This window comes from Suricata suricatta, chromosome 7 (assembly GCF_006229205.1).
Source record: "Suricata suricatta isolate VVHF042 chromosome 7, meerkat_22Aug2017_6uvM2_HiC, whole genome shotgun sequence".
NCBI lineage: Eukaryota > Metazoa > Chordata > Mammalia > Carnivora > Herpestidae > Suricata > Suricata suricatta.
Window position 1 is genome coordinate 60,820,956 of NC_043706.1, and position 14,414 is coordinate 60,835,369.

General features: G+C 33.9%; 1 protein-coding gene across 1 annotated transcript in view; it reads left to right on the forward strand.

Moving 5' to 3' along the window:
* COL19A1 (collagen type XIX alpha 1 chain) overlaps positions 1-14,414 on the forward strand; it is a 309,028-nt gene that overhangs the window by 161,666 nt on the left and 132,948 nt on the right. The window contains exon 15 of the mRNA XM_029943181.1: positions 9,285-9,338. Coding sequence (XP_029799041.1) covers positions 9,285-9,338 — 54 coding nt within the window. The remainder of the gene's footprint in view (positions 1-9,284; positions 9,339-14,414) is intronic.

The window sequence follows — 14,414 nt, forward strand, 5'->3', positions numbered from 1 at the left end:
GATAGTACAGTATGTGGGCAAAAATGTGGAAAAACACTCATGCATTCTGAGGTAAGTATATGTGGATACGATCTCTTGGAGGAAAATTTGATGCTGTTTATCAAAATTTCAAATTTTGACTACAGATAGTCTCATTCATTTATGAAATTAGTGTGTGTACAAGGCTATTTATTTCAGCATTGTTTGAAATAGTAAAATAATGGAACAATCTAGATGCCTAATCACAAGTGATTCGTTAATAGAGTTATAGTATTACTTTTATTTACAAAATATAAAATGTTGACAATTTTATGACTGTGTACATATTAGTATTTGTAGAACCACATGGTGTACTTTTATTGAATAGTTTTGTTGTTGTTGTTTTGTTTTGTTTTGTGGTGTTTCTAATTATCTGTTTGCCCTGTAACTATCCTCCATATTTTTTCTTTAATGTTTACTTTTTATGTTTGAGAGAGAAAGACAAACAGTGTGTGGGCAGGGAAGGGGCAGAAAGAGATGGAGACAGAATCTGAAACAGGCTCTAGGCTCTGAGCAGTCAGCACAGAGCCCAGCGCGGGGCTTGGACTCACAATCCCTAATATCATGACCTGAACCCAAGTCAGACATTTAGCCAACTGAGCCACCCTAGCGCCCTTATTCTCCATTTTTTCAAATTCTCTCATTGAGTCTTTTATTTTGGGAGTGTCCCATTCAGACCTTTTACTCCATTCTTGGCTACTAGCTTTCCATGCAAACTACAAAATTCTCATTCTGTGACTCCTTTTATTTATTTTTCTCTGGGTTGATTCCAAATCTTTTCCTCATCATCTCCTTTCTTGGTTTACTCTTTCATTTATATGAACTCATCTTCAAGCAAATTATTAAGAAAATGTAAAAGAGAGGTAAATTTTCTGAGATTTCATATGTCTAAAAATGTTTTTATTGTACTTTCACACTTTGATTGCTAGTTTGTCTTGGTATTGAATTCTAGGTTAGAAATTATTTCCATCAGAATTATAAAAGTTTTGCTTATTGTCTGATGAAAATATAACTCATTATGAATTATTTTTCTTCTCATTTCCTAAGAAGAGGGAAAGCAAGAATACCGGTATCTGACTAATACACACCATTCTTTTCCTGAAACTCTTCATTGCAAGGAAACATAAGGGAAGGACAGGTTTTCAATTCTCTTTCTGGTTGGGTTGAAACAGCCTCTATCTGCTCCTTCCTCTGTGCCATGTAATTCATGGTTAAACTCTGTGATCTATGGGAATATCCTTTGCTGCATGGTGATGAGGTACTTGACACTCTTCCATTAATGGAGCCTAGCTTCCAGACTATTGTCTTATATGAACTCTTAGTTATCAAAAGTTGAACATTGGCTCTTCCATTATGTTATTATGATCTTAATCATCCTGAGGGAAATGAATGCTCTTGCCAGAAAGGAGGAAGGACAGTGGAAAGAAAAAAAGAAAGTCTTCAATATATGTTTTTAATATGTTTCCGAAATTTCTTTCTATGCTACCAAGCATTTTCCCCTCTTAAAAGTTTGGTGTTTACCACCTTAATCAGTTGTCACTTACTTAATCTGATATTGTACTAACCATTTCACAGTTATCTGCATTAAATTCCCAGGTTTCATGTGGTATGTAAATATCTCTATATTGTTTTATGTTTTAATCTCCAGATTACTAGATTAAGTTTCCTTCAGTCTTGTTCTTTATGTCATATCACCCAAATGCAAAAGTTATTCATGATATTAAATTTGAAATTAGGTTTCTATGATGTTATCCATTCTCAGAAGTCACCAGAAGACATTTAAAAACAACTTAAGTGTAGATGTTTCCCTCTTTCTGTAGTGGAACCATGTCTCCATGTGGCCAGTGAACTATGACAAAGCCAATCCAAAAATACAGATTATTATGATCAGATTTATCATTAACACTGAATCAATCATAGTCTCCCTCACATAAATCATTAAGACAGATGATACAAATGGATTTGACAGACCATCAGCCCACTTGTCAACATAACCTTGAGTTAACTGAAATTAAACCATTTCATTACTGGGTTAGGGCTAAAATAAAGCAAATTTACATAAAGTTTTTCATAGTAAAGAAATCTAAAAATATGAAATTAACAAAATATGAAAATATTTGTGACAAGTCAATTAACGTAAATCAAGAATAATTACCAAATATGAAACTACATTTCTTTATTTTTTGTTTATTTATTTTGAGAGAGAGAGAGAGAGCACGTGAGCGAGCAAGGGAGGGGCAGAGAAAGAGAGAGAATTCCAAGCAAGCTCCTTGCTATCAGTGTGAAGCCTAAAGCGAGGCTTGATCCCACAAACCGTGAGGTTGTAACCTGAGCCAAAATCAAGAGTCAGACGCTTAACCAATTGAGCCACCCAGGTGCCCTGAAACTACATTATTTTAAATGATATAAGCAGTTTAAATAATTTGGTTCTATTTCCTATTAATTAGTGGTCTGTATAGATACTTAAATCTTTTCGGTTTGTGTGTTTATTCAAAAAGTAAGTACTTAATCCTCATCAATGTGAGATAAATTAATACAACTTCTATTTCTTTCTCTAATGAAGGGTAACTCCTCCAAATAGAAGTAGAGGATCAATTTAGCAAGTTTAGCACATAAGAATTAAAAATAACTTGGATTGGGGCATTTGGGTGGCTCAGTTGGTTAAGTGTTTGAGTTGGGCTCATGTCATGATCTAACGCTTTGTGAGTTCAAGCTCCGCCTCAGGCTCTGTGCTGATGGCTCTGAACCTGGAACCTGCTTCAGATACTGTGTCTCCCTCTCTCTCTGCCCCTTCCCCACTTGTGTTCTCTCTCTCTCTCTCTCTCAAAAATAAACATAAAAACACTTGGATTACTTTGGTATCAAGTGGGATTTGTAGATGAAGAATATACATTTTTTAATTTGAATTTTGGTAGCTATGGCAATTAATTTCTCACCTCAGCAGAAGTACCAAGAAAAGTGTAAAGAATCAAATCTTTGCAGTCATTCAGCCATTCAGTGCCTACTAAGTGCAATTCATTGTACGAGATAATATTCAAAGTGGAAAGGACCTGAGAATATATACAAATTACAAAGTAGAATAACTCATAATAGGGGCAAAAATCATTGTTAGAGGAAAGTTTGTGGGTAGTACAGATGTCCCACTGCATTCCAGATTCACAGACTATATGTTTGTTATTTGATTTATATTTCTAGTATTCATGGCTGAATCAAGTTACTAAAAACCTGCTATTTCAGAATCTACATGTAAATAGAGATGTGAAGGGTGCCTGGGTGGCTCAGTCAGTTCAGTGTTCATTCAACTTTGGCTCAGGTCATGATATTGCAGTCCATGAGTTTGAGCCCCGCATCTGTCTCTGTGCTGACAGCTCAGAGCCTAGACCCTGCTTTGGATTCTGTGTCTCCCTCTCTCTCTGCCCCTCCCGTTTGTGCTCACTCTCTTGCTCTCTCTCTGTCTCAAAAACAAATAAACATTAAAAAAAAGAGAGGTGTGATTTTGGTGGTGCCTAGATGGCTCAGTTGGTTGAGTGTTGAGCTCTTGATTGTGGCTCAGGTCTTAATTTGGTTCACACTTCATGAGATCAAGCCCTGCGTCAGGCTCTACATGGACAGCATGGATTCTCTCTCTGTCTATTTCTGCCTCTTTCCTGCTCTCTCTCTAAATAAATATTTTTAAAAAATTAAAAGTGATGTGATTTCTGAGTTCAGAAAACAGAAAAATATTACTATTAAAATTTATCTCTGTAACCACATGGACCACTCATAATTCATTATGTCTCATGTCCAAAATGCTGGCAAGACTTTAAAATGAAATTGTTAAATTTTGAAAGCACTGCAAGTGACCTCTATTGTTTAAATTGTTGAAAGTAGGATAAAATTGTCCATCCAATTATGGAGCCTGTTTACTGTAACTGATAATGATGGAAACATTTCTGTCCATACAAATATTTTATAGAGTTGTTTTCTAGTGAATTTCTTATTCTTCTCATCAGTATTATTGGAAAGGTTTGTTCAGGCTTTTTTTTTTTTTAGTGTATGAAAGGGATTCTATTGTTTTTGTTTTTGTTTTGTCTTTCAAAGACATCTATTTCCTAGTATACCCTAACAACTGCTTATGATAAAATGTTAGGCTTTTAATATATAACATAGAATTCCTTTTCTGAATACCTACATATCCTAAGGGAAATTCTGTCTTGTATCATGACAATTCTATGAAATGATGTAAAACTGGTCACTCCTTTAATTTATTAACATAAACATTCCTGAATTTTGCTTCTCAAAACTGAATGAGGAAACTTCCCATGACTAGACTATATGTCTGTTACATTTATACTAATTTGGTTTTTGATATTTTGTTCTGATGTCTCCAACTTATAAAATTTGTTCCTATTATTCTCATATTAAAGGCATGAATTTTCTATAAAGACGGATAAACTCTGTTTTCCATTTTAATTTTATACACTATTTGACAGACAGATAATGCTCTCATGGTATTTTAAGAATCTATGAAGATTCTGCTTAATCTTATGTTTTAAGCATATGAAGCATATCCTAAAGCAATAATCATAACAGTTAAAATACACTTACTTGCATAACATTTTTCTTGAAGTAGGTTTTAGGTATCATATATTCTGCAACATCCCTGGCAAGGGAATGCAAATAATACTCCAAAATGAAACTCCTTTTTTTTGCTTCAGCTTCTTTCTTTGATTAAGAAGTTATGAATATATCTTGCCTCTTTTCACAAATGAAAATGTGTTTAAATGCAATTAATCTACCCTATTAACTCTTCTAAACATCTGCTGTATTTGTTAAACACTTCAAAATTCTGTTCTGAACCAGTTAATTCTAAGTAATTTCTCAGTTAAATATTTACATGGGCTTCCATAATGATAAGCTCAAGGCTGTCTTAAATAGCAGATTGTCCAGAGAGAGCTATGTGAAATGTAACTCACTATAGTAGCTGTCCACTGCAACTTAAAATGATTTATCTGGCTTGAACTATTTTTTACATAGTTTTAGTCTAGCCAAAAGAGGTAACAGCCTTACGAATTCCTTTCCCTGTCAACATTTTTAATGTCCAGAATTCCACTTAAAAAAAAAGAAGAGAAAGGAATGGAGGTGCCTGAGTGGCTCAGTCCATTAAGTGTCCAACTTCCGCTTAGGTCATGATCTCACAGTTTGTGAGTTCCAGCCTCAGGATGGGCTCTGTGCTGACAGCTCAGAGCCTGGAGCCTGCTTCAGATCCTGTGTCTCATTCTCTCTCTACCCCTTGTGCTCTGTCTCTCTCTGTCTCTCAAAATTAAATAAATGTAAAAATAAAATTTAAAAAAAGGAGTCAATGCTTGTGCAGACATATGCAGATATTTACATCATGAATACATTCTTATACTTCTTTTTCAGAAAAGAAATAAATTTTTGTGTTGGTGAAATGTTAGGAATAATCCAGTTTACAATTATTTTCATAGCAGTCTATGATGAAAAAAAGTAGAAAAAGTAAATAGACATTATTCTTCAGCAAATGAAATCAAAGAAGAAAACAATGCACAGATTATACAAATATGCCATGTGCACAAAGATACATAAAATGACAATTCTCTAATTTAAAAATGGTTTAAGTTATAAAATATCAAATAGTGGTGGAAGATTTAAATAAGCTCAATAATGATGATATCAGAAGAGGTAAATAATTAATCCTTAAATGAATTGTAAGACAATTTTATTTACTCTTACACATCAGATAATTGAATTACTTTAGATGAGAAATACAGACAAGACAGAAAGTTCTCCCATGTATTTAAGTTCAAGCTTTGAAAATAATGATGATTAGCTATCAACCAGAAATGTGTTTCCATCCTACTGTTTTCTTCCTTATGGTCCAATTTACTAAGTATATATTGAGTCTCATCTAAAAGTGTGGTAGAGGATAGAAAACAAGTGGTGCTCTGCCCTCTAGGACTCACAGTCAAATAAAAGGGTAAGTAGAGTATACCCATAATGGCATTTACAAGGCCTGAGAAAGAAAGAATTGGGCAAAAGGTCTGAGAAAAATGGTGAGCTCCACCCAAGTTTAAGTAGGCTGGAGCTTAGATATACCTATAATTTTCAATAGTAAGTGATCAGCAAATTCATTGATTTTACTAAGTGAAAGGAGTAGTAAGCTAGATAATTGTAAATAATGAATCATCCCAAAATTTTAATTTCTTATTTTGGGAAGAAATAGGATTTTTTTATAGTTGATTGACCTATGTTTTACAATGACAATATTGATATTATTTTTCTTCATAAATGTCAACTAATATTCAATAAAGACAGCCCCAAGATATTCTGAACATTAATGCAATGTGGCTAGGACTAAAAATTGGTCATGGATAATTAAAATAGTTAATAATCCATTGGAGGTTTAAAATAATTCCCTAACTTTTCATCAAAAACCTATCTGGGTTCTAGACTTGGCAAAATAAGGTGGGGGAGGGACATAGGATTCAGAACATGAACATTTAGGACGCATATTAGTGAGTTTATGTGTGTTGAGTGTACCATTTGGACTTTGCACACAAAAGGTTCTCATAAATATTTTGAATCCATTGAATCCATTCCAAATCAAGTTTAATATTTTTGCATTTTTGTAGACTTTTGCTATACAATTTATCCAACTACTAAAGGGAATGCATTTTGATTATACATGGCTCAGACTTAATTTTACTCCCTTGATGAATATTTGGTATGGGTATGTTTTCGTGTCTCATGTTTAAAAACACTGAAAGAGCTGTCAACATTTGGACAGATATCAAAAATTTTGTATATAAGTTTTACTCTTCATGAAATTATAATAGTTTTCTAAGGATGAAAGGAAGGAGTTTAATCTATCCTAAGAGTAAAGCAAGGAGTTTAATCTAAAGCCAAGATTGTGTCAGTCTTATTAAAAAAAATTACAACTCCCTGTAATTATATTGTAATTAATACTTGGTATATTTGGATTTCAAAAGTTGTTTTTCTTATGCATATTTTAAATTTACCATCCTTAGGTTGGCCTAATTAGCCAACTTTTCTCTGTTATATATCATTTGGCAGGTGTTTTTTGTAAAAAATCAAATAGAACTGATGACTTTTTTCATTCCATGTTTTTTATTCCTGCCTAAATCAATAAAACATAGGCTTTATATGCCCCTATGACATTAAATTGTTCCAAGGATAAATAAAAGAAATTAAAGTAGTAAATATATATTTTTTACTAGTGTTTTGTTTGTAAGGAATCAGAAAGATTTGAGGAAACACTGAGGATTTGTGATACATGCAGAATTTTTTGTATTAATGCTTTTTGAAAATGAGTTATAATAATTTATATTAAATATGGACAACTTTTATCAAATGAAAGCTATTTGAATGAAAAATTACATGTTTATAACTTTTTTATTCAAAATAAAATTAGATGGTGAAATTATGCACATTATGACATTCATTAAAACTTAGTTTCTTCTATAAAAAACAAAAATGAAAATATACGTAATAAATAGTTATAGGTCATCACAAGCACATCTGATGTTTTAGTTTAAAAGTAACCACAGCTTTTAAAGAAAACAGGTCATAATGTAAAAATGTATCGTAAGTTTTTTAAAATTAGGTGTCTTCTGGAATGGTGGTAAATTCAGATTTGTTTGAATATGAATTACTAGATTTCTCACTTATTCCAAACCATTTACGCATTTAATATGTGGTAGGTTAATCATTAATTGCGAAACCCTTTGAAAATTATTGAGTTTCTCTAAAAACTTATTAAAGTGAATTGATTTCCCACTATAAATTTTTTCACTCAGACATTAATAAGCACATAGTGTTGAATAAGATACTACATGTTATCCTTGGAGAACCATTACCTGAGCAATCATTTAAATGAACTTATGATAAGTAGTTTAAAGGACAAGTACAAGGCACTTTAGGACTGCTGAACTAAGATATTCATCCCTTCCTGTGGAAAGTCAGGGAAGGTAAGGTGTTTTCTTAAGATGAGTTTGTGATGTGGAGAATGAGGAGTTTGGTGTCTGGTTCAACTGGAAAGTTCTTACAGATGGGCAAGCAAGAAGTGATGATTGAAGCTGTTGCAATGTAAAGAAATAGATGGTTCCAAATATACTTTGGAGATGCACCAACCAGACTTGGTAACTGTATGTGAAAGAGAGATTTGAGAGGAAAGTGCAGATGGAGGGTGAGCTAGATTTCTGGCATGAGCACTAGCAGAATGTCATGTGGATTACCTGAGTTGGTGAATGCTGGAAGAGAATCTAGTTTGGAAGAGAGGGTCCTAAGTTCAGTGTCTGATATGCTAGGTTTCAGATGCCTGTGATATAGTAGAGTGAGTATCAAAAGTAGGCGATTGGATACGTGGGTACGCAGCTCAGAAAACAGCCTGGGTTATAAACCTTGGAGTCACTGGCCTAGAATATTCAAAACCTTTGGTACATGAAATCATGGCAAGGGAATGAGCACTGAGAAAAAAGTAAGTCCAAACTCCCATGTTTAAAAGATTGAACAGGGAAGGAGAAAGCATCAGAAGAGCTAAGAAGAAACTTTCAAAGAGACAATAATTACTAACAATTTTAAAAAATTGCTATACAATCATTTTGAGTTTCCTATTGAGTAGGAATTCCTGTATAAAAGTAACTGACAATCAGGAGACTTGACTTACAAATTAAAAGTGCATGGGATTTCCTGGACCTTTTGTACAATCTGAAAAAAATGATTATTTTTCTGCCTCTTGATGATAATGTGAGAAAGTGTTAAATAACGACTGTGATGCTAAAGATTAAATGTTATGAAGAGACGTATGTTGAAGCCAACGTCATGACCATGTGTTTTCTCAGAGGATACTTACAGAGCCGCTCTCAACCCAAAGTGTGGCTGTATTTATAGAGTTCAAATATAGAAAGAAGCTTTTTTCCCTGCTTGCAAATATTGTTACTACTTATTTATGGTAGTTTGGTGAAACACAGTTCTGACCATATGGGAGTTTTCACTGAAGTGAACACTGGCTTCATACCTGGTTTGGAGTCGCCTTTTTTCTGAAATTAACTCCAAAGATAAGCCAGTCACAGAAGAACAACTTACCATTTTTAATATATTAGAGTGTAACTTTGGAAAAGCTCAAATCACTTTAAAAGTTTTGCTTAATCAATAAAGGAGGTATTGATTTTCACAACATTCTTTGTGAGGCAAGTATGCTTGAAACAGTCTATTAACATGTGTTCTTCACCCCCACCCCACACTAGGGTTCCCTGGGGATACAAGGCCCACAAGGTCCACCTGGAAAAGAAGGTCAGAGGGTAAGTAAACGTGGAACAACTGGCAGCCATTACTGTCTCAGGGCTCACTTATTTCTGAACATTAATAAAAATAAACCCAAAATGTAGCAAGCAGATGAGCATAAGGAGAGTATTAACTATCCAAAGACTGAAATTTGAGATTCTGACAAAGCTTTTACAATCCAGAAAGTCCTCTATATTTTTAAGATTGGCAGCACAAATGTAGAGACATAGTTTAGGTGAAATGAATTAACTGTAATTTGATCTAGGACACATTGGTCATACTTTGGAGTTTTGAGTTAAGCTGATCTTTGCAGAGTTAAGTTGATGAGTATCCTTTTGGAGTGCCAGCCTGTTCATGAATTCTGTAAAGATTGTGGCTATTAACTACAGTCTTTGGCTGAATTAAATTATTGACATTAGTGATGCACTGTAATTCTTCTTTCATTATTGTTTACTGCCTTTGAGATAAAATATGTAGTAAGTGAATAATTTGTATTTGCAGTAGTTAGTCTTATCTTCCTCCAGTAAAGGGACCCCCTGCAGTGATAATGGGTCAGCCTCACTTGAACATTTTTAGCAGTGGAGTACCCCATTCTTATGGCTTATTGTTATTACTCTTTTCAAATTATTTTAAGGTCCCAAAACATTTTATGTGTGGTTGCTCATGTGATTATTGTTCTTAACTTTTGTTACCTTATTTATGAGGATTGTATGACTCAGAGAGTTTAGGTGACTTGCCTACAGTCAAAGAGCTAATAAAAAGTAGAGCCAGGACTGGATTTGGGGGCTTTTGATTCTAAATCTCATTTTCTCTTTTACTGTCCCAGGATATTAATCCCAAACCTCTTTTTTAGTCATTTTTTATTTGTTATTCCCATTCTTCTCTCTGGCAAATAAGTCTTTTGCCTCAAGTATATCAGAGTCCTTCAAATATTTGGTACCAGTGATGTATTTTACCAAGGTTTAGCTTTTATCAGGTTAATAAGATCCCATTTTTCTTAACTCTTTCTCTTATGTGGATTCCTGACTCCTAACACACTGATAGTATTTCCCATAAAATACTCATGAACTTTCCGGAGGTATCAGGAATGGGACTGAACATGTGTGGTCTCATTTAGGGCAGAACAAAATGTGGCAAGTATGCCCAGTATTATGGACCATATACTTCTACTGGAGCTTAAGATTGAGATGATGCTTCTGTGTATTTTTTTAAACTAATTCCTTCTACTAAACTATCTTTGTTTCTTTGTTTTTGTTTTTTATATTTTTTGGTGGGACGATTTAAATTTTATTTCGGAGAGAATCAAAATTAAAAATTATAAAACTCTGTGTCTACTTTTTGTGCCCAATGGCTAGTTTGGTAAACATATTAAAGGCTTATTAATAAATTTTGATGGCTAAGAATATCAAAGGGAAACTTTTGCAAATAATGGCCAAGCTTTATGGGTTACCAATACTGTGCTAAATGCATCATCTTATTATTTCATTATTTCTCACACTAGCTCTAGGAAATATAAAGTACTATCATCTTCATAGAGAACCTAAGGTTTTTAAACAACTCAGGACACATGGCTAATAAGCGGAATTATGTTGATATTTTAAATTATAGCGGGGCACCTGGATGGCTCAGTTGGTTGAGCATCCGACTTCAGTTCAGGTCATGATCTCACAGTTGGTGAGTTCAAGCCCTGCATCTTGCCGTGTGCTGACAGCTCAGAGCCTGGAGCCTGCTTCAGATTCTGTACATCCCTCTCTCTCTGACCCTCCCCTGCTCGCACTCTCTCTGTGTCTCAAAAATAAATAAAAACATTAAAAACTTTTTTTAATAAAATAAAATAATTTGTAAAGTAGCATACTTGAGTTCTACTCCTAACACCTGTATATACAATTACAGTTTCCCCTTTGGCTCTCCAGCCCGTCTCTATTCAGGAGTTCATTAATCCACCTGATCAAAGGTTTTGTTTTTTTTTTAACCACTTATGACATTTTAGTGGCATATGACAATTTACAAAAGGGTCCCTGTTGCAATATACATCACACTGAGTAAGAATTGGTTAGCCATCTACATTCATTCATATTGGGCAATATTTTTACTCAAATTATAATTTAATTTCCAACACTTTGTGACAAAAGGGAACAATAGGAATTTGTTAAAGTAGGCTGCATTGGAAAAACATATTTTGCTATTTTATATTAAAATTCCTAGGATGTTGAGAGGTATACACACCTAAGGACTGAGTCATGGCCTTCTTAAAACAGGTTTCTTAATCCTTTCTGGAAATATCCTTTGGTTCATTGTTAATTTCCTTCTCTAGGCAAAAGGAAGTCTGTTAATTCAGGTATCAGAGTTATTTTCTGGCATTTGTAAACAAATACCCTTCCCAAGAGGAACCATTCAATTTTATAACATGTTATGAAGTGTGGAGTTAAGTGTGGCTTAAAAAGACACAACATAGGCTTTTCATATGCTTGGCTCTGAAAAAACAAACATCCACAATGACATCCTACTGCAGAGTTCTATCAACCTTCTTGATAAATTCTGGTATAATACTCTTTCCTCAATTTTGTTTACTAGGATAAAAGTAACCGAATCCCGTTATCTATTTGGGTTATATCAGCACATCTGCACTGAAAATATAACCTGCTGATAGGATTTAGGTAGCTTTATTCCCACTCCCTATTAAATAATTTCTCAGAAAATTCCCTTTTCCCCATTGTCTTAAGCAGAAAAGCAAAACTCCACATTTATAGTCATGCAGAGATCCAGTATCTAACCAAAATAACAACTGCTAAAATAAAAGCTAAATTTATTTGTATGTAATGTTTATAAAAATCCTTCTATGTTGAAGATCAAATCCATGTTTCTGTAGCATGTAATAAAGTATTCTTCTGACTAGGAGATTATTAGCTGTGTCCTGATTAATGTAACACAAACTTGCTTTGATAGTATTTCCTCTGCTCTGACAATTTCAGAAAAGACAAAATAGGAGAAATCATGCAATACTAAGGATCCTAGGGCCATAAACATCATGTATATTGTTTTGTTTTCTTATTTTTCCCTTCTTAGCAAATGCCTTTGGCTGCAAGATCAAAGTTTTAAGGAGCCCTACGGAGAAAAATAAAAAACCACTTCTCTAAATCTGGGCTTTGGAGCCTCCTTAAGCGTTTAAACCACTAGGGGCAGAGGACTAGATGAAAATGACCTTGGGAAGTTAATTTCCAAGCTTCTTTTTATGTTTTCTTCACAATGATGGCCAAGATGTCTAACTGCTTCTAGAATCATATTTCTGAGTTATTTTCTATGTTTTTTCCTTCTAACAACCCTCCTTTCCTGGAAACTGAGTGATAAAATATACCCCCCTACTTAATATCCAGAATATGCAGGAACTCATGTACCTCAATAGCAAATCTCCAGTACCCCAATTTAAAAATGGGCAAAGAACCTGAATAGACATTTCTCAAAAGAAGACATGCAAATGGGCAACAGGTACATTAAAAGGTGCTAAGTATCACTAATCATCAGGGAATGCAAATGAAAACCATAATGAACTATAACCTCACACCTGTTAGAATGGCTATTATCAGAAAGACGAGATAGCAAGTGTTGGTAAAGGATGCAGAGAAAAGAGAGCCCTGATGAACTGTTGGTAGGAATGTAAGTTGGGACAGCCGCTGTGGAAAAGAGCATGGAATTTTCTTAAAAAATTAAAAATAGAACTACCTTGTGACTCAGCAATTATACTTCTGGGTACCAAAGGAAATGAAATCAACATTTCAAGAAAATATATGTATTCCCATGATATGCAAACAACTTAAACGTGTTGACAGATGAATAGATAAAGAAAATGTGACTACACACACATGCACAAACACACAAATGCACACAATGGAATATTATTCAGTCTTGGGGGAAATCCTGTAATTTGTGATAACATGGATGAATATGGAGGACGTTATGCTAAGTGAGATAAGCCAGATATACAGAATGACAAATGTTGTGTGTTCTTGCTTATATGTCTACATCCAAAAATGCTAAATTCATAGAAATAGAGGTAGAATGATGATTACCAGGGGCTAGGATGAGGAGACTAGGGGAGTTGTTGGTCAAAGTGTACAGTTTTTGTTATGCAAGATAAATACGTTTTAGAGATATAATGTACAATGACAAGACTATAATTAATATTCTATACTTAAAAATTGCTAAAAGGGTAGATCTTATGTGTTTTCACAAGAACAAAAAGGTAATTGTGAGACGATGGATATGTTACTTAGCTTAATTGTGGTGAATAGTTCACAATATATATCAAATCATCAAGTTGTATACCTTAAATATATGTAAATTTTTGCCAACTATAACTCAATAAAGTCAAAAAAATAATGAACATATTTACTTTCAGTTCCCAAAAACATATAGTCTATAGGTGGTTTGAGATGGAAATTATGGAGCTAGGTGGGTGAGGTGAGGTCAAAGTCATTATGTCTGAGTTATTCTTCCCATGGCAGAGTTGTTTGTGTGCGTGGTAAGAACATTTAACATGAGATCCATCCTCTTAAGAAAGTCTTAATTGGTCAGTGATATTGCACTTTTGATTTGTACCAACATGTGGTGAATTTGATGTTCCCTGTCTTTTATTTTAATGAAAACTTCTGCCAAGTCAGATCTTCATCCATCCTGTTGTTGTTCAGTTGCCTTTTTGAATCACAGAGTAGTAATTGATCCTTTTCCTTGTTAAATTTATCTTCTGAATTTTGGTCCCAAATATCATTCTGTTAGTTTTCTTTTCCAGTGAAATAACTTCCAGCTTTATGTCACCTTAAAATTTGATAAGCCTATCCTCTAAATCTTCATGCACATCTTTAATAAATCTTGAACAGAAGAGAAGCTGACAAGTTTATGTAAAACCAGCAATGGCTGCCATCTTGATTGCCATTGATGTTCTCATAGCATGATAATTAAATCGTGTACAAATACATTAAGCTCTATTTCTTTCCCACCCACAATTCTTAATTTGGCTTGTAAGATAATTATGAGAGCCTTTGTCAGATACTTGCTGAAATGAAAAAAATATTCAAATGAGGCTTTTAGAAAATAAT